This window comes from Diospyros lotus, chromosome 1 (assembly GCF_014633365.1).
Source record: "Diospyros lotus cultivar Yz01 chromosome 1, ASM1463336v1, whole genome shotgun sequence".
NCBI classification, from domain to species: domain Eukaryota; kingdom Viridiplantae; phylum Streptophyta; class Magnoliopsida; order Ericales; family Ebenaceae; genus Diospyros; species Diospyros lotus.
The window spans coordinates 18,169,125-18,188,105 of NC_068338.1; the positions used below are offsets into that span (position 1 = coordinate 18,169,125).

The window sequence follows — 18,981 nt, forward strand, 5'->3', positions numbered from 1 at the left end:
GGATGTAAATGGATATTCATAGTCAAATATGGCCCAGATGGAAAAATTGAAAGATACAAGGCAAAGTTAGTTGCCTAAGGATTCACTTATGGCATTAACTATTCTCTTGTTGCCAACTTAGATTGGGAACTTCACCGGATGGACGTAAAGAATGCTATTTTGAATCAGAAGCTAGAAGGGGAAGTTTATATGAGGTTTCCACTTGGTTTTGAATCCACTAGAGCCTTAGTTTAAGTCCATAAATTAAAGAAGTCTCTCTATGGTCTCAAGCAATCACCTAGGGCATGGTTCACAAGGTTTAGTGCTGCTATGACTTAGTTTGTATATCGGCAAGGACAAGCTAACCACACTCTCTTCATTAAATAGGCTGAAAATGGAAAAAGATCAATTTTGATAGTGTATGTGGATGATATGGTGATAACAGGTGATGACATTGAAGAGATAAAGGGACTTAAAACCAGGCTGAAAACTGAATTTAAGGTCAAAGATCACGGTACGCTAAAATACTTCCTTGGCATGGATATAACAAGGAGTAAACAAGGTATTTTCATAACCCAAGGAAAATACACACTTGATCTCTCGAATGAAATTGGAAACTTCGTTGTAGACCTGCAAGTACTCCATTGGAACAAAATTGGAAGCAAAAAGTCACAGAAAATGACTCTACTGTTGATAAGGAAAGGTATCAACGCCTAGTAGGAAAGTTGATATACCTTTCCCTTACCAGACCTAATATTGCCTATAGTGTGAGTGTTATAAGTCAATTCATGCACTCACCTACACAAAGACACCTAGAGGCAGTTTACCAGATTCTTCGATACCTAAAAGGGACCAATGGAAAATGGCTTTTGTTTCAAAAGAATGATCATAGGGGAGTTGAATGTTTTGCAGATGCAGATTGGGCAGATTCAATTGAAGATAACAAGTCCAGAACTGGCTACTGCACTAAAATATGGGGTAACTTGGTCACTTGGTAGAGTAAAAAGCAAACTGTCGCGGCAAGGAGCAGTGCTGAGGCCAAGTACAGAGCAATTGCTCAAGGGATTTGTGAGTTGATATGGCTAGGAAGATTGTTACATGATCTGAAAGTTAAATAGATAGAATCTATGAAATTGTATAGTGACAACAATTCAGCTATCAGCATAGTTCATAATCCAAACCAACATGATAGAGTGATAAGGCACAAGAAGTAGATGTTCTGATTAAAGCACTGTCAAAATTAGGTTTTGAAGCATTTGTAAGCAAGCTAAGAATGATTGACATCTATTTACCAGTTTGAGGGGAGTGTTGAAATCTGAAAATCAATTCTTGATTTAGAAGGAATGATCGAAAAGATTAAATCCCCAAATTAAAGGAGTAATCAAAGGAATTATCTTAGGTCAACCCTCAATTTTAGTTTTTTGATAGTTTCCTATTCTTGAATGTGGTAGTTTCCTATTGTTGTATAACTTAAGATAGAAAAATCTCTTGTATATATGTACTGTACAACTGCTTGCCAGAGGAAAGAAATCAAGTAATTTCTTCCAAATTATTTGTTCATATAGAATTGGCATCCAATCTAAATCAGGTATAATGATCCCCTTCTGAAGGCAAGTCTATCAAGTCCCGAGCATTAAGAAATTCAAAGGAACACTTTGTAGCATGGCTATTGTTCACACGTTTCCAATCACACAAAAAACAAGTGATGTGTCATGACCCTGGGAGCAATAAAGGGGTAATATGATAATAGGTTTATAATAGTTGTTAGGAGATATTTTACAAGTTGTTAGAAGCACATGGGTGTTGTTAGATATTAGATAACAGCTAGTTAAGGCCTATATAAAGGCTATTTGTAAGAGATTGGAGGATATGTTTTTGAAATGATAAATGATATTCTGATTTCTTTATAAGAATTCTAATCTCCCTCTCATTTGTTCTCTAATTCCTCTCCCTCTTTCTGTTGATTTTTCCCCCTCCTTCAATTCTTCTTCCCCAATACCTCTTTTAACCTATCACCAACCCTAGGTTCGTGATATGATATTAAAAATCCCCCTCCCTCAAAAAAAAAAAAAAAAAAAAGCACCATGGGTTCCTGCAATCTGGCTTGACGAGGTCCAAATCTATCCCCAGGACCTTCCTATCCCTCTCCCTTTGAGGGCCATAGACACCATTTAGACTAGTCACTATTACTGAATTTACAAGAAAAAGAAAAAAGGAAACAAGCTGGGAATCCATTTTGTTTGAAACTCTAGGGTGTAAGTAAAAGAATACCACCTGCACCCGAAATATCAAATGGCACTGAGTCCACCCAGCAACTACACCAAATACTCCTAACAATAGCCAGAGCAATTGACTCTAGCTTAGCTTCTTGGCGATAAACCAAGTCTCGATTCCAAGAAACAAAAAGGGAAACAAGCAAGACATCCATTTTGTTTGAAACTCTGGGATCTTGAAGTAAAAGAATTCCACCTGCATCCAAGTGTCAAAAGGCAGTCTGTTCAACCAGCAACTTCACTGAATTTTCCTAACTGTAGCCAGAGCAATTGATTCTAGCATAGCATCTTGAAGATAAACAAAGTCTCCATGCCATCTATCTATTAAGGAATGCTTTTGTTGATTCATGTTTTAGAAAAGTCATCTAGTCCCATACTGTTCATGAAAGGATACGAAACTTTAAAGCAGCCTTATAGTGTCACCCTTCCCAAGTTCCTTAGTTTACTTATAATTGACATCACATGGAAGGTTTTAAAACTCCCTCTTCCCTTTTCAGTGGAGTTGTATTGTTCCCTAAGTTTCCTCCTAAGTTCAATTTTCTCAAAAGGACTAATAGATTAACCTTTTAGGACATTTCTGTAAACCCACTAAACTTTTTAATTCTTCTCGAAATCCATTCAGATGATTCCATCTCCTTATCAGCCAAGCCTTAGATAAATATCATTAATGGGTTCATAGTTTGTTGAGCGTGGCTCAAGAGAGCAAACCCATCACAACCAAACTTTCCACCAAAGCCCAGTTACTACTCTTAGTAGTGCTGTCCCTAACATGCTTGAGGGCCTTCCCGACAAGTGAGGCTATCAACCTCCCATTTATGGGAACATTTAGAGAAAAAGCATTCAATGACTGAAATCATCCTTGAGAGGGCAAGAAGTTATTGTTATAAGCTTTCCTTGGATCAACAATAGGTTGAAAAGGATTAATAGAAGAAAAATGCAAACTTGGTTCTTCATTTGAAGAAACAAGGGTAGAGAGCCCTTTTATTTTACTATGAGGAATATTGTCTAAGAGACTGGCACTGTGAGTAACCTCTGTGAGTAACCTCCAATGACAAACAAGTATGAAACCCTAAAAAACCATGGGAAGGAAAGCGTTCATCCAACATCCCTATTGGACACTTGACTCATCTCTGAACAACCTGGAAGAAGAGAAGAACCTGAAAAATTCTAGCACTCCTTTGAGCATAACTAGAATGCCCTGCAGTTTTCAACAACACAGGGTTCACATGGGTCTAATTATCTCAAGAACCTCTGGAACTCTGGAGGGCCAAAAAACAGTTACAAGATGGAGGACAGACAAAAAAGGTGACTGGGCTTTCTTATCTGGGTGCAGAAGTAGTACCCCTCCCACTTGGGCTAAATCTCTGTCATGACCCCAAGGAACCCCAAGGATATATTAGTAATACATGTCGTGTTTTCCTTATTAGTTGTATTTTTTGTTGTTGTTAGCATTTTCAATTATAAGCCTATAAATAGGCTTGAGTAAGAGGAGGAGGCTTAATGAATAATTTGAATCTCAATTCCCTCTCTCAATACTCTCCCACGGCTTCTCTCTCTCCCCCTCAGTTCTGTTCTATTCTTCCTTGCCCTCTTCTTTGCTCTATCTTCCTCCAACTCTTATCCAAATTCCTTCCTAGACCCTAGCTAAACCCTAGGGTCATGACATTTGGTATCAGAGCTCCCGTTCCTCGGCGATGACTTTCTTTGTTGCTTCTCGGAATTAGAAGGCTACTGTAATAGCTGAATTCAGCAACATAAGGCCATGGAATTGATCAAGCGGTGACTTGTGTGATTTCTTGCAGCAAAGGCGATTCCGTGCAGAAAATTCCGAAGGTTGATTTTCGGAATTGGAAGGCTGTTGCGATCGGGAGCAAAGCCTTCAACGATTGAGATAACTGTTCAGAGGAAATTTTCGCAAGTGGCAATTTAAGTGATCTTGTCCAGAAGCGAATTCCACAAGCGGTATCAGCAAAGCTCGGCGAATCATAGAAGCAAGTTCCAAAACTGACTCAGGAGATTTCCGAACGATTGGATTTCAATTGTCGAAATTGATAGTGGTGAGTGTCGGCTCGGATCTGAAGGAGAAGTAGGCGGATTGGTTCGGCTAGGATTCTAGTGATTTTGTTCGGAATTGAGGACGAGCAACCCAGGCGATTCAAGGAGCAGCGAATTTCGAAGAATTGAAGCAGAGCAATGAGCGAATCAAGAATTAAGGAGAATTCCATTCAGAGGTCGGTGATTGGGTAAGTGGACGCAGGCTTGGGTGATTACAAGCGATTACCATAAGAATCCGCGATGCTGGAATCCACAACGAATCTGATATGGAACGGGCGGATCGTGATCTGCATGTAGCCATAGGCTACTGCTCTCAGTAACGAAATCAAATCAGGCAAGGAGGAATTACGCAGCGGAAGTTGATTTCAAAAGCAAGATGTTGGATGGTGATTGGGTGTCGATTCCGCTAGGGCTAGCCTTAAATCAGTTCGATTCTAGCAAACTCGTTGCATGTGATTGAGGCGAAAGGCAGGAGCGATCGGGAGCGAAATTCAGATCTCGGTTGCTGCTTGTGAGTTAAGCGAAGCAGGATAGGGCCGATCGAGGCTGCTTCATGAGGTTCTAGTGACAGAATTCTGGTGAAGTTGGAAGCTGCAAGTAGGCGAACTTGAAGGCCACACAAATTCGATCCTCGATTGCTGAAGTGAGGTTGAGGCGAGAAGGAAGCTGCAGTTGGCGAAATTGAGAGTCGGCAGCTTGAATTTTGAACGCGAACTTAGAGGGAAGTCGATTGTTAGTTGGCTGGAACTTAGGCGGACATCGATTGAGGCAAAAAAAATTCTCAGGCGAACGGCAAAAGCCTGCCATTTCTTGAAAGCTGATCGAAGCTATTTAGATCAGCGATTTTCGGAAGTAAGTGCGCAACATAAGTTTGGTTTCAGTGTTGCACTGTGGAAGTAATTGCGAAGGGGAAGTGTCGGGTTCGGAAGTTGCCTGGTTGATTTCTGAAGCTGCTTAGAACAGGTTGTCTAAAACTGTTCAGAGCTAGCAGATTGTTTGAGGTGGACTCTGCAATGGATTTGGAGGCTGTTGATCATTTTAAGAGGCTGAATTCGGAAGCTAAGGAATCCAAGGTAATGCAGGAGGCGATGACCCATGGCCTGAAGGACAATGTAGCCAACAGAGAAAACATGAGGGAGGATATAGCTGCCTCTCAAGAAGGAACGCAGAGAGACTTGGAGAGGCATCGGGAGATGATGGAGCAACATGTCCAGTGGATCAATAGCATGTTGAACAAGCTGTCTTCACTACCACAATTCCGGCTATCACCGAATTTTCCTCCCCGGGCAGTAGCTGATCCAATTTTACCTAGTCAAGGCACCCTTCCTATGACCTATGGCTTGCAAGAGGCCGAGGAACTACTGGCCTTGAAACTGGAAATTTAGGTAAGATGTTCATCTTCCCACATTGCCAATCATACTCCAATGTCTAGGGAAGGGGAGATCAGGTGGGCTGATCTTGCTAGAAATTTACATGACCAATTTGGGATGAAAAAGAACATGATTAAGGTGACTGAGGAGTTCAACCAATTAAGTCAGGAGGGATCAGTGACAGATTATTGGAATAGATTTGAGGAGTTAAGATCCCTATTGTGGAGTAATCAGCCAGTTTTGACGGAACACTATTTTGTATCAAGATTTGTTAGTGGTTTGAAGGACAAACTGAGGTCAATGGTCAGGATGATGATGCCAACAACTGTGAAAGAGGCAGCCAAGAGAGCAAGGCTGCAGGAACTTGCCTTGGAAGCCATTTTTAGAAAGCAAGAGTTGCAGCCTAACAGTTATATTAAGGGCAGACAACTGATTGAGGAAGCTTCTAAGGCTGCAAATCATGCCAAGCATGAATCAGAGGAAAAATTGGGGTTGGACCGGCCAATTGTAACTAAAGATTTCAGCAAGGAAGAGAGATTGGACAATGCTATCGGTGGGGATCACTATTCATATCTGCTGGAGGTTGATGTATCAGCACTAGAAGGGAAGGATGGCGATGGTGATAGTGTCCTTGCAGCTGAGGAAAAGTATGAGGCTAATAAAGACCTAAGGATAAGGATGGTAGCTGTAAAGAATGAGGAAAAACCTGAATTGGATCAGGCAATTCAGGCTGCCAAGGAAGTAATGGTAATTGTTGAAGAAGCTATCAAGGTTCCACTGACAGAAAAATCTGCTGGAAGTGGTAACTTCCAGAAAAATCTGCTGGAAGTTAAAGATACCACAATTGAGGATACCTCTACTAAAGAGAAAGAAGACATTGGGAAGATGGTGGGGAAATTCTTTGTGGAAGGAAGCGAGACTTTTGCTGCTTTGATAGTTCTCATTTCCATTGGAAAGCAGCAACATCGAACCAAATTTCGACCTACAAAGCAATTTGACTTACTCTCTACAGTTAGAGAGATTATAGTGGAAGGTGTGATAGGTCAAATGGAATTAATTTTGAGAGCAACAAGGAATGGGTGGATGGCTGGAACAGGGGCTGCAGTGAATCATGATACTGCTGTTCTCGGAGGAAAAGACATGGCAAGACAAAAGAAAAGAAAAGTGAGAGATAAGAACAAGAAAAGGCGAAGAAGAAAACAAATTATTAAGGCTGGAATTGGCTGAATAATAGGGTTAACAGCAGCCAATTCTTGGGGACAAGAATTGTTTGAAGGGGTGGGGATTGTCATGACCCCAAGGAACCCCAAGGATATATTAGTAATACATGTTGTGTTTTCCTTATTAGTTGTATTTTCTGTTGTTGTTAGCATTTTCAATTGTAAGCCTATAAATAGGCTTGAGTAAGAGGAGCTGGCTTAATGAATAATTTGAATCTCAATTCCTTCTCTCAATACTCTCCCACGGCTTCTCTCTCTCCCCCTCAGTTCTGTTCTATTCTTCCTTGCCCTCTTCTTTGCTCTATCTTCCTCCAACTCTTATCCAAATTCCTTCCTAGACCCTAGCTAAACCCTAGGGTCATGACAATCTCATTCTAGAATTGACACAGACAGGCTATTTTTTAAAAGCAACATTACAGCACAAATCATCCTGCAATTGACTGACATTACCTTGCTCAGACTGAGAAACACCCTGAAACCCAATTAAAGGGGCAAATAACAACCAATTTCATAGAGCTTCACTGCATACTGTCATGAGCCTAGGGTTACAATTGTAATTGATTGGCATTTATCTTGTATGAGCAGTTGGGGGCTAACTAAAAAGGGTTAGGCGGTTAGGTATGTTAGTTAGGTGGTTGAATTAGCTGATGAAGTGTACTAGAGGCTCTATAAAGAGACCTACACAGCAGCAGGGAAGTATCATCGGAGAATAATGACAAGTCCTTTTCTTTCAATCCTCTCTCTCTCTCGTTCTCTCTTTCCCCCTTAATCTGTTCTGTCTCTCCCTCTAATTCTGTTCTTCTTCTTCTAAATTCCTATTCAAATCCTAGGAAACCCTAGGGTCTTGACACATACTTCCATGTTTGGAGGGTGGTGTCTCCTTTGGAACTGAGCTGGCCAATCTTTCCAGGTACTCACTCATGTATAACCTGCACGTCAAACACTCACCATCTTCCTCCCTTCACCAATGATTACAAACCTACTGTTGTTTGGCACACTCTTCATAGCTGATACCACAATATTAGCCTTCCTGAGATATTTGGCCTGAATTCTTCTTGATGGGCAATGCAAGGATATCTAAACCTACTTCATTGTAATTCATTGCCCAAACACCCCTCCTACTCCTTTTTACAAGCACGGTTGAAGCCAACTGAAATGTTCGCAATAATTAGATTTACATGTTAGTATGCACGATCCACTTAAAAGTGTTGCCAATTTCCTTAAAATCCCATAATGAAATGAAATCCCTTACACCCTAATCCTAACTTTCAAGGCTTAGAGGTTGAACAGTATCAACTAGTATTGGGTTCCACCAAGCCAGATTAAGTTTCTGATCTTGAAGATCCAAGATGATTTCAAAATCCTTGATGATTCAGTAACAAAAAAAGTGGTAAAGGAAAGAAGCTCCATAGTTGAGGAACTCCTCCATCAGGCTCTGACTTAATGCCTTGAACCTAGGTAAACAAGAATTTGGCGTCACTTAAAGATTTGCCTCTTTAGTCTCAAGAGTTTCAAGGGAGGGGCAAACCAAGAGTAGCCATCACCTGGAATAAAGATTTATAGGAACCTTCCTTCTGCCTACCATTGAGCATTGACAAGGAAGCCCTCAAAATCACTCTGGAAGTAACCCCTGCCAATAGATCAATCTCCAAAAATCTATATTTGGCATTGGGTCAACATCTAGCTACGACCTTCCAAGAGCTGGATTGATGCCAATTAAGATTATTAGTGCTATTAGACCACCCCTAGCACATCGGAGGAATCACACAGCCATGTGACTTCTACTTGACCTTTTGATACCCATGCCTCCACTCAAAATAGGTGGGACCCATTTTAACTTTGAGATAGCTGAAGTCTTCTGATGAATTTGTAACAGTTCTCTGATGTTGAAAATTAAGGATTCATAGGAGGTGACAAAGGGTGAAGGAAGAAAGTAGAATAAATAAAAGGACAGTGGTGCTAATCATCTGCGAGAAAGGTGAATGTTGGAGACCACAAGAAGTAGAGCTCTCTTTCTCCTTCTTTCTCCCAACATCCTGGTGTTTAACTTGGTGAAGGCCATGAAAGGTCAAGGTCGGAGACCATAAGAAGAGCAGAGATCAAGTTATGATGGTTAACCATATTATATAAATTTATAATTTGTTACCCTTACATTCTTTCTGGTAGGATCTTGATCTCAATCCAACCCCTACAATTCAATTCAGAAGAACCACTGAAATCCTACATAGGATCCTCCTGATGTCAACCATTTCACAAACAACCCAAGCATCCTTGAGGACGTTACCATGCAATGCGTTGTATGATTCTGCATTTTTTTCCAATCATAATGGGCATGAACAGCTGCAATTGTGTAAAGACCAGCATATTCTCAAATTCACAATGAACAGGTTCCTCTTTTGAATATACTATTTGAGGCCCCTTTCATTTGAGATGAGCTCCCTTCTTTGGTTTGCATTTTCTTCTCCTAACTTCATTCATTATCAAAACTCTTTGTTTGTTTCGTAACATTTTTGTTGGGACAGTTGTTCAAGAAATGCCCAGTTCCAGTACTAGGAAAACATTCATAATGCTTATAATCTTCTTTATTTGCGGTGCTGATGTGTGACTCAACATCATAATCATCAGTAAAAGAAAGGCTCACAACCAAACATGGATGTGTGTGTGTGTATTTCCGCTTGAAACTTGTGTTCTTCTATTAGATACTTCTACATCACCCTTTGATTAGTGGGAGCAGCACAACAATCAATTTATTGTTCTTTGTAGTATGTTTTCAAATTGATGCTATTACAGCTGTATAGAGCATCAAATAGTCTGATTCTTGTTTTTGTGAATGGTAGGGTTGTATTTCCATTCTTTGGTGAAGGTGGTGTTTTCAATATGCTTCTTTTCTTAAAAAAAAAAATATTTGTGCATATTGCTCAACCTATACGTGAAGCACCAAGTAGTGCCAAGGATAGGTTTCTGTGCATTTGGAATCCATGAATAATGTCACCTTGATCTTTTACTTGTGAATTTTCAACTTTGAGGCTATGGGATCCAATCACATTCACAAACTGCATTTCTTTTGGTGGGTTCAAGATATATGATTATCTGCTGATGGGGGTTGCAGCCACATGACCAGCGAACCTTTTCCTAGAGCTAGGTAGCAGTATGTAATTTTTGGTATTCATCTATTGCTATTGCCACCTAATTGCTATTATTATGACAAATATTACCACCCTCAAATATTTAATCATCAAATTTCTAGAACAGTTTGCCTGTAGCTCTCTTTCTATAGGGTAGAATAATCATCAAATTTCTAGAACAGGTTGCCTGTAGCTCTCTTTCTATAGGCTAGAATTTCTACCTTGTTGTCTTCACGGTTGCAAATATTTAGGGTTGATATTTGTCAAGCTGTTCCGAATTTTATAACAAAAAGGAAGCATTTATGGTGAGAGAGGAGGCAAGGATGTGGTTATATGGCTCATTTCTACTCTTTGCAAGAGAGGAGAGGAAAAGAGGATTGCGAAGATCAAGTGTGTAAATGTTTTATAATGTCCCTTTAACAAGTGTCTAAATATGAAATTGTTGCGGATTCAGATGTGCTTTGGTTGTAACATGACATGTGTATACCAGAGTAGAGGAAGTTCCTCATGCTTTTTAGTTTTCCTAGGGGTTTCCTAATTCTTCTTTATTTGCTTGCTCAATTGTAACATTACTTATTCTGTGCTTAATATTCACACTCAATCTTGGTTCGGAATGTGCTACTGCAGCGGTTATGCGCTCTGATGGGTTTGAGTATCTCAAGGAAAACTGCCCATCACTGCAGTCAGAGATCTTGAAGACAGTGGCAGGTTGTGAGGAGGACTGTAGCAGTGGAGGTGGGAAGTCACGAAGCGTTTGGGCCCAACTCTCAGATGGTGGCGATACTAATGGCAGAAGGGTTAGGCAGAGGATGACTTGACGTGGACTAATAAGAAAGGAGATTGTGCTTGTACAAGGATGGTAATAGTGTAGATCAGGAAAGGCCATGAATGGTGTCAAAAAGAAATGCAGAAATTGTTAATAGAATGAAACATCACAAGTTTCTCTGCAAGTTCTATCATATGAATGTTTGATGTTTGTGTGACAGGAGCAAACTGAACGATGTTAAAAAGTTCGAAGGTCTTGTGCTTATGCTGACTTTAGGGCTGTTTTTGGCAGTGGGGCAAAAAGTATACAAGGAGACTTTATTATATATGCAAATCTCCCAGTAGTATGTCTTTTCTTCACTAGTGCATACTGCTTACAAATTTTACCAGAAAGGGGTTTATTTGTGAATGTGTATGAATAGGAATACATAATTGTGCATATAAGCTGTTGATTCAGGAGCCTTCTTGGGGCGTCAGATATTGGCAACTTAATTTTGCAATGTAATTGGGAATGGTGGGGGAGATTTGTCTTTTATGTTCTGTTTATTTGCATTAAGGCTGTTTTTGTTATCTACATACATTGGCTTTATTGTCCATTTGTTCTTGTAAATGTATTTGATTGAAACTGTAATTGCTCTTTTGTATTTTTTTATGGTTACAGCCATTAAGTTAAAAGCCTTAAAATTCTTTTAGGAGGGAGATTTGATCTGCTTATTAAGAGTTCATTATTTGTTACTGCTTGTGTCATGATGGTTCAATCTGGAATTTTCTTTGTTGGTTACCATGTTTAGCAAGTTGTCTTCGTTCTTCCCCCCCCCCCCTTTTATTGGAATATTGTATCTTCTGGAAAATAGTTGTTTAATTGTGTGGAAAATTACTGAAAATGTGTTATGTTAGCATAACTATTATATTAAAATTTTAAAATAAGTACAAAATGTTTGTTAGTAAATATGTTTTATAAAGAAAATGGTGTAAGACAGAAATAGTATGTAATGGCATTGGTGGTGGTGAGTTGATATTTGTGGTGGGGAAAGGTGCATGGATGCTCACAGCACACAACGCAGCTAAGGCTTCTACTTTGGTCTCCGCAGCAGCACTACATGCCAACATCATCATCGTGATCTCATCATTTCTAATAAAGATTATCTCAACTTGTCCGTCTGTTCACTTCTCTTGGCCACCCTTTTCTATTTATCTATGCATCTATTTGAATTAATGAAGGTAAAATTGCTGCATCCCACTCTGTATAACTCTCTCTCTCTTTAGGTGCTAAGAATTATGAGCCACATATCAAACCTTGTGTCCCCTCTTGACTATTCTATCATCTTTTTCCTCCAAATAAAATGCTTCGCTTGCATCATTCATCATTCATCATGATAACATTGTTGATCCCTTCCCCTCCCTCCCTCCCACAGCAAACACATAATAAACATGTATATATTTGTCAATCTTCTACGTTGAACTTTCTTCACACTCTCTCTTGTATATGCTAGTCCCGGATCACCTACCTAGCTCTCGCCCCTGATGGTGATAATTTTCATTATATATATATATATGTGTGTGTGTGTATGTATATCTTCTCAACAACCACTTCGACTCACCAACTAATTCCAGAACCAGATGCTAATAATTACACTGTGAATGGGTGCACAGAGCTTCACAACCTCCATAACCACCAGGCCAAGTGCTCCTATCTCAGGGCCAGCGGCTGCCGTCCCCCAGCAGAAGCCGTCATATCCTGTATCCGCCTCTTCTATTGCTCTTCCCCTCTTTTTCTTCTGGGCCTCCCCCTTCTCCTCTGGCTCCTCGTCCTCTTCTACCTCCTCGCCGACACTGCTTCCACTTACTTCTCCTCTTCCCTGCAAAGCATGTCCAGAGCCCTGAAACTTTCTCCGGCCATAGCAGGCCTCACTCTCCTTTCTCTTGGAAATGGCGCGCCCGATCTCTTCTCCGGCATCGCCTCTTTCATGGGAGACGGAGACGGCAACACCAAACTCGTTGGCCTCAGCACCATTCTGGGCGGTGCCCTCTTTGTGTCTACTTCTGTGGTTGGCATCATAAGCATTTCCATCCGCCATAGCCGTATACAGATAGATAAATCCAGTTTCATCAGGAACATCCTCGTCTTCCTTTTGTGTCTACTTGGGATTCTAATATCCGGGAAGGTCAACCCATGGGGCGCAATCGTTTCCTCACACTGTACCCTCTATACGTGTTCATGGCCTCCACCACACAGGCTTGTAGATCTCAATCTCCAGAAGAGGACAATCCAGCGTTAGGAGAACTGTCAATTAAAGATGAAATATGCTGCAAATACACCAAGCAAAAATGAGAAAATATGATTCTTCCAGAATTCACTGTTAAAACATAAACATTTTTCCATTGCTTTCAAATGAGAGTTACAAAGCCATTTATACTAGTAACGTAATATATTAATGCTATGAATGTAGAATAGAACATTAATAATAACTTAAATTCTTAAGAGACTTAATACATGCATCCAGAGAACTTATCAACTTCCTAATCAATTAAGCTTTATCTTCAAGATACATGGAATAATTCTCAATTAACATTCTCCTCCTTAGGAATTGTTCCATGTACCCCCAACATGCTTTTTATCTTCTCAAACCTTGCCTTTTGAAGACTTTTGGTCATGACATCTGCTACTTGAGCTTCGGATGGACAATAATTTAGCTTAATTTCTTTATTAGTCACCATTTCTCTTATTGCATGAAACTTGACCCGAATATGTTTGGCAATGCCATGAAGAACTGGATTTTCTGCAAGAGAAATAGCAGATTTGTTGTCCACATTTAAGACCACAGGTGAACTGACATTTATGCCCAAGTCTGAGAGTATTTTCTGAATCCAAATAGCTTGATTTGCAGCATTTACAGTTGCAATATATTCTGCCTCAGCAGAGGATTGAGCAACAATTTCTTGTTTCTTTGAACACCATGAAAACACACCATTTCCAAGGGTAAATGCATAACCTGAAGTACTTCTGCTGTCAGCTTCATTTCCAGCCCAATCTGAGTCTGAATATCCCATTAACTCCTCTGAATTTCTGGAGTTGAACCAAATACCATACTTTATGGTTCCTTTCACATATCTCAGAATCCTCTTAGCACATTTAAGATGCCTTTCACATGGCTTATGCATAAATCTTGATAAATAGCTCACAGGAAACATAATATCTGGCCTAGTGTGTGTGAGGAAGAGAAGACCTCCAATGATGCTTCTGAAAAAGGTTGCATCAACCATTTCACCTTCATCATTTTTTGACAGCTTCTCATTGCAAGCCATTGGAGTTGAGACTGACTTGCAGTCTTCCATCTTACATCTTTTCAATAGATCTTTAGCATACTTGGATTGAGACATAAAAATACCTTTTTCTGTTTGCATGATCTCCATTCCAAGAAAGTAGTTCATAACTCCAAGATCTGACATCTCAAATTGCTTTTTCATTTCAGCTTTGAATTTTTGGAGTTCATCCTTATCATTACCTGTTATTAATAAATCATCAACATACATAGAAACAACAAGAGTTCTGTTGTTAGAACCCTTCTTGACATATAATGTTGCCTCATGTAGACTTCTTTGAAAGCCACATCTGGACAAATAAGCATCAATCTTTCCATACCAGGCTCTTGGAGCCTGTTTCAGCCCATACAAAGCCTTATGAAGCTTTAAGACTTTATCACCTTCTACCTCAGCTGGAAAACCTTGAGGAATATCCACATAAATATCTTCTTTCAAATCACCATTGAGAAATGCTGATTTTACATCCAAATGACAGATTTCCCAGCCAAGTTTTGCAGCTAAAGCAACCAGTAGCCGAACTGTGTCCTGCCTTGCAATAGGAGCAAATGTTTCCCCATAATCCAAACCAGCCTTTTGAGCATATCCTTTCACAACTAATCTTGCTTTTAGCTTGTTGACTGAGCCATCTGGGTTTCTCTTCACCTTGTAAATCCATTTCAAACCAATTGGCTTTCTTCCTTTAGGTTTGCTTACAAGACTCCAAGTTTGGTTCTTGTTGATCATCAACAACTCCTCCTCCATAGCTTGAATCCATCTAGGATCTTGAGAAGCCTCTTCATATGAATCTGGTTCAGAAATAACCAAATTACAGCTCTCATATATATCAACAAGACTTCTGGTTTTTTGCTTTAATGGTTCATCTTGCCTATCAAATTCATCTTTGGCATCTGCATCTTCATTGCTTTGCTGTTGAAATTGCAATTCCTGAGTGGGTTCAGAAATGATATCTTTATGTGGCTTTAGTTCATTCTCATCAAAACTCCAATACGAGCCTTCATCAATCACCAAATCTCTAGTGATAAGGACCTTTCCTTCTTGCACATCATAGACTTTGTAACCTTTAGTCATAGGAGCATAACCTAGGAGTATCCCAGGTCGAGACTTTTGATCTAATTTGGATCTCTTGATTGCTGGCACATGAACATAACATCCAGAACCAAAGATCCTCACATGCTTTACTGAAGGTTTATGACATGTCCATGCTTCAACAGGTGTAACTCCCTTTAAAGCTGAAGTAGGAAGTCTGTTTATAAGATAAATTGTTGTGTAAGCAGCTTCTGCCCAGAATTCATTTGGGAGCTTCTTTTCAGCCAAGATACACCTTACCATCTCCATGACAACTCTATTTTTCCTCTCCACTACACCATTCTGTTGCGGGGTATATGGAGTTGTGAGTTGATGCGAAATACCATACTTGCTGCAGAATTCTTTAAATTCTATGGAGTTAAACTCAAGACCGTTGTCAGATCTGAGAGCCTTGATCTTGCAACCACTTTGTGCTTCCACCATCCTTTTGAACTTCTTGAAAACATCAAAAACTTGTGACTTACTTTTGATGAAATAGATCCAGGTACTCCAAGTGTAATCATCCACAAAAAGGACAAAGTATTTATTCTTGTTCAAGGATTCCTCCTTCATGGGACTACAAAGGTCACTGTGAATGAGTTCAAGCTTGTTCTTTGCTCTCCATGTGGCTTCAGTAGGAAATGGAAGTCTGTGTTGCTTCCCCATTTGACAAACCCCACACACTTCATTTGGGATCATTACATCTGGCATATTTCTTGCCATGCCTTCCTTACATAATTTAGAAAGAGCATTATAGTGAAAATGACCAAATCTACAATGCCACAACTTGGATTCATCAACAGTTACATTACATGCATCTTCCTTTTGGATATTAAAATTTAACATGAAGGACTTGTTGATCATAGGCATCCTTGCAGTTAAAGAGCCTTCTTTATCATAGATGTAACATGTATTTCCTTTGAAAAGAATTGAATAACCATTCACTAGCATTTGAGGCACACTTAGGAGGTTATGAAAGAGTGAGGGGACATAAAGAACCTGATTAATATATCTTGGACCAACCTTGGTTTGAACCAAAATAGTTCCCCTTCCAGCAGCTTCAACAAATTGACCATTTCCAAGTCTGACTTTGATCTTTACAGACTTGTCCAGGCTATGAAATAGACTGTCCTTCTTTGCCATATGACTTGTGCAACCACTATCAATCAGCCATGTATGAGAATCAGTTTCAGATAATTGAGAGGCAAGAAGTACCTTTGCTTCGGGCTCATCTTCTTTTTCTCCTGTGATATTTGCTTGTTGAGTTGCCCCTCCTTTGCCTTGAACTTTTTTCAGTCTGCAATGTTTTTCAAAATGGCCCACCTTGTTGCAAAACCTACATTGAATGGGAGGCTTGCCTTTGTATCTGCAATCTTCCTCTTTGTGGTTTGTTCTAGTGCAATGTTTGCATGGTGGATAGCTTGACTTTTTGTCTGAATCTGCAGAAATCTGCACGCCTTTCCCTTTGTCTGAACTTCCTTTTGTAGGTTTCTTGCCATATCTTTTGTCTTACTTGCCTTTGTGCCTTGCTTGGAATGCTCCTTCGACATCATCTTCTTCATTTCTAATGCTTAGCCTTTTTTCAAAGGCATAGAGCCTACTGATTAGTTCTGAAATACCAAGAGTCTTGGGATCAATAGACTCTTCTATGGCTGAAATCTTTGATTCATACTTCATTGGTAGGCTGACAAGAATTTTTTCAATAATATTTTCATCTGGAAAATCTTGGCCCAAAAATCTGATCTTGTTTGCCACATCAAGTAGCCTTGAAGTATATTCTTTAACACTTTCTCCTCCCTTCATTTTCATGAGATCAAATTCCCTCCTTAAAGTTCTTAAATTGACAGACTTCACTCTGTCGTTGCCTTCAAATTCCAGCTTCAGTTTGTCCCACACTTCCTTTGGAGACTTAATATTGATAATTCTTGTGAAAACTGCCTCAGAGACAGCCTGGTGAATGCAGGTCAAAGCTTTTGGTTTCCTTTGCTTTGCCTCATCATGAATTTTAATTTGATTGAGAGTAGGATTTGCAAGTAGAGAAGGTGGATTAGAATCAAGCTCCACTACTTCCCATAGATTGAGGGCTTCGAGATATGCTTCCATCTTGAAAGCCCATAAATGGTAGTTGTTACCATCAAACCTTGGAGGACCAGACCCAATCTGCTCATTTGAAGACATTTTGGAGTTAAATGAACAGATCCCTCAAGAATACAACTCTGATACCACTTGTCAATTAAAGATGAAATATGCTGGCAAATACACCAAGCAAAAATGAGAAAATATGACTCTTCCAGAATTCACTGTTAAAACATAAACATTTTTCCATTGCTTTCAAATGAGAGTTACAAAGTCATTTATACTAGTAACGTAATATATTAATGCTATGAATGTAGACTAGAACATTAATAATAACTCAAATTCTTAAGAGACTTAATACATGCATCCAGAGAACTTATCAATTTCTTAATCAATTAAGCTTTATCTTCAAGATACATGGAATAATTCTCAATTAACAAGAACCATTATTGCCGTGTTATGTGGTCGATGAAGGTGAACCGGAAGGCAGAAAATGGAGCTTGTTTGAAAAACTCGTATGGATCCTAGAGCTGCCACTTTCATTGCCAAGAAGGCTAACAATTCCAGTAGTTTCAGAGGAGAGATGGAGCAAGCCATTTGCAGTGGCTTCAGCCACCATGGCCCCTGTTTCACAGGCAGCGATTTGGAGCTCCGGCGCCGGCGGTTGGAGTCGGTGGGCTGGTGGGAATAAGCCTTGGAGTTTTGGCATTTTTCACCAGAGAGAGGTGTCACCCACCAAGAAAGAGCTGTTTGTTGCTGGGTTGGCTTGGGGGAGGGTTTGTGATGAGCATTACGTGTTGTAGCCCAAGAACTGGTGGCTCTCTTGGTCTCACTAGGCCGTATATTTGGACTCAGCCCATCAATTCTAGGGCTCACTGTGCTGGTTTGGGGGAACTCTCTGGGGGATTTGGTGGCCAACTTGTCAATGGCAAGGGAGGGTGGGGCAGATGGGGTTGAGGTTGCAATATCTGGGTGCTATGGAGGGCCCATTTTCAACACTGTGGTGGGTTTAGGGCTCTCACTTGCTCTGGGATCATAGGCCCATGATCTCGACATTCCGGGGTTCTTAGTTGGTGGCTTACTTTGGGCCCTTGTGGTCCTTCCCAAGAGAAACATAAGGCCTGATAGGTTTCTTGGCAGAGGCCTTTTGTCCATATATTTGGGCTTTCTATGTCTGAAATTTTCTAGGACACTACTTTTAGTGGCAGGAGACCATAACAATCATCCCTAAAAGTTTTAGTGACTGTCCAAGAACAACTTACAAGTGGGCACCATTAAAAGTGATCATTTTCTCTAGCCGTCACCACTACAAGTCTAGTTTCTTATATGATGCGACTTGATCTAGTTATGCAATTGGTGAGTTAATTGTTTATATTTCTAAATCTAGGCCATAACTGTTTCATATATATTTATTTAATTATTTTAAGATCCCATTTGTCCTTGATCTTTTTTTAATTTCATACATCACTCCAAAGTTTAAAACATTGTTAATTACGTTAAAAAAAAAGAAAAGATTTTGACATAGTAAATGACTCAGTTGGCATCTAGCTATTTTGTTTGTGCGTATATACAGTAGATGAATAAGAATAGACTATAATTAGTCTTATATATATATATTGCTTTTTTTAAATATATATATATTTTTAATAATCAATATAAGATACTGCCTATTAATATGTGGGATGGCTCGATCATGGGGAGTCTAGTGCCTCAGTTGGAATTTTTGTCT

The 18,981-nt window shown here is 39.8% G+C and overlaps 2 protein-coding genes across 2 annotated transcripts in view; both read left to right on the forward strand.

Annotated features, from left to right (window-relative positions):
- Positions 1-11,339, forward strand: part of LOC127806370 (BTB/POZ and MATH domain-containing protein 4) — a 33,448-nt gene extending 22,109 nt beyond the window's left edge. The window contains exon 4 of the mRNA XM_052343605.1: positions 10,650-11,339. Coding sequence (XP_052199565.1) covers positions 10,650-10,840 — 191 coding nt within the window. The 3' untranslated portion in view covers positions 10,841-11,339. The remainder of the gene's footprint in view (positions 1-10,649) is intronic.
- An 844-nt stretch (positions 11,340-12,183) lies between these two features.
- On the forward strand, positions 12,184-18,291 carry LOC127806232 (cation/calcium exchanger 2-like). The gene is given in 5 exon segments (XM_052343429.1): positions 12,184-12,971; positions 12,974-13,117; positions 17,727-17,913; positions 17,915-18,046; positions 18,048-18,291. Coding segments are annotated over 5 exon segments (1,323 nt in total). The 5' UTR covers positions 12,184-12,355.
- The last annotated feature ends 690 nt before the right edge of the window (positions 18,292-18,981 follow it).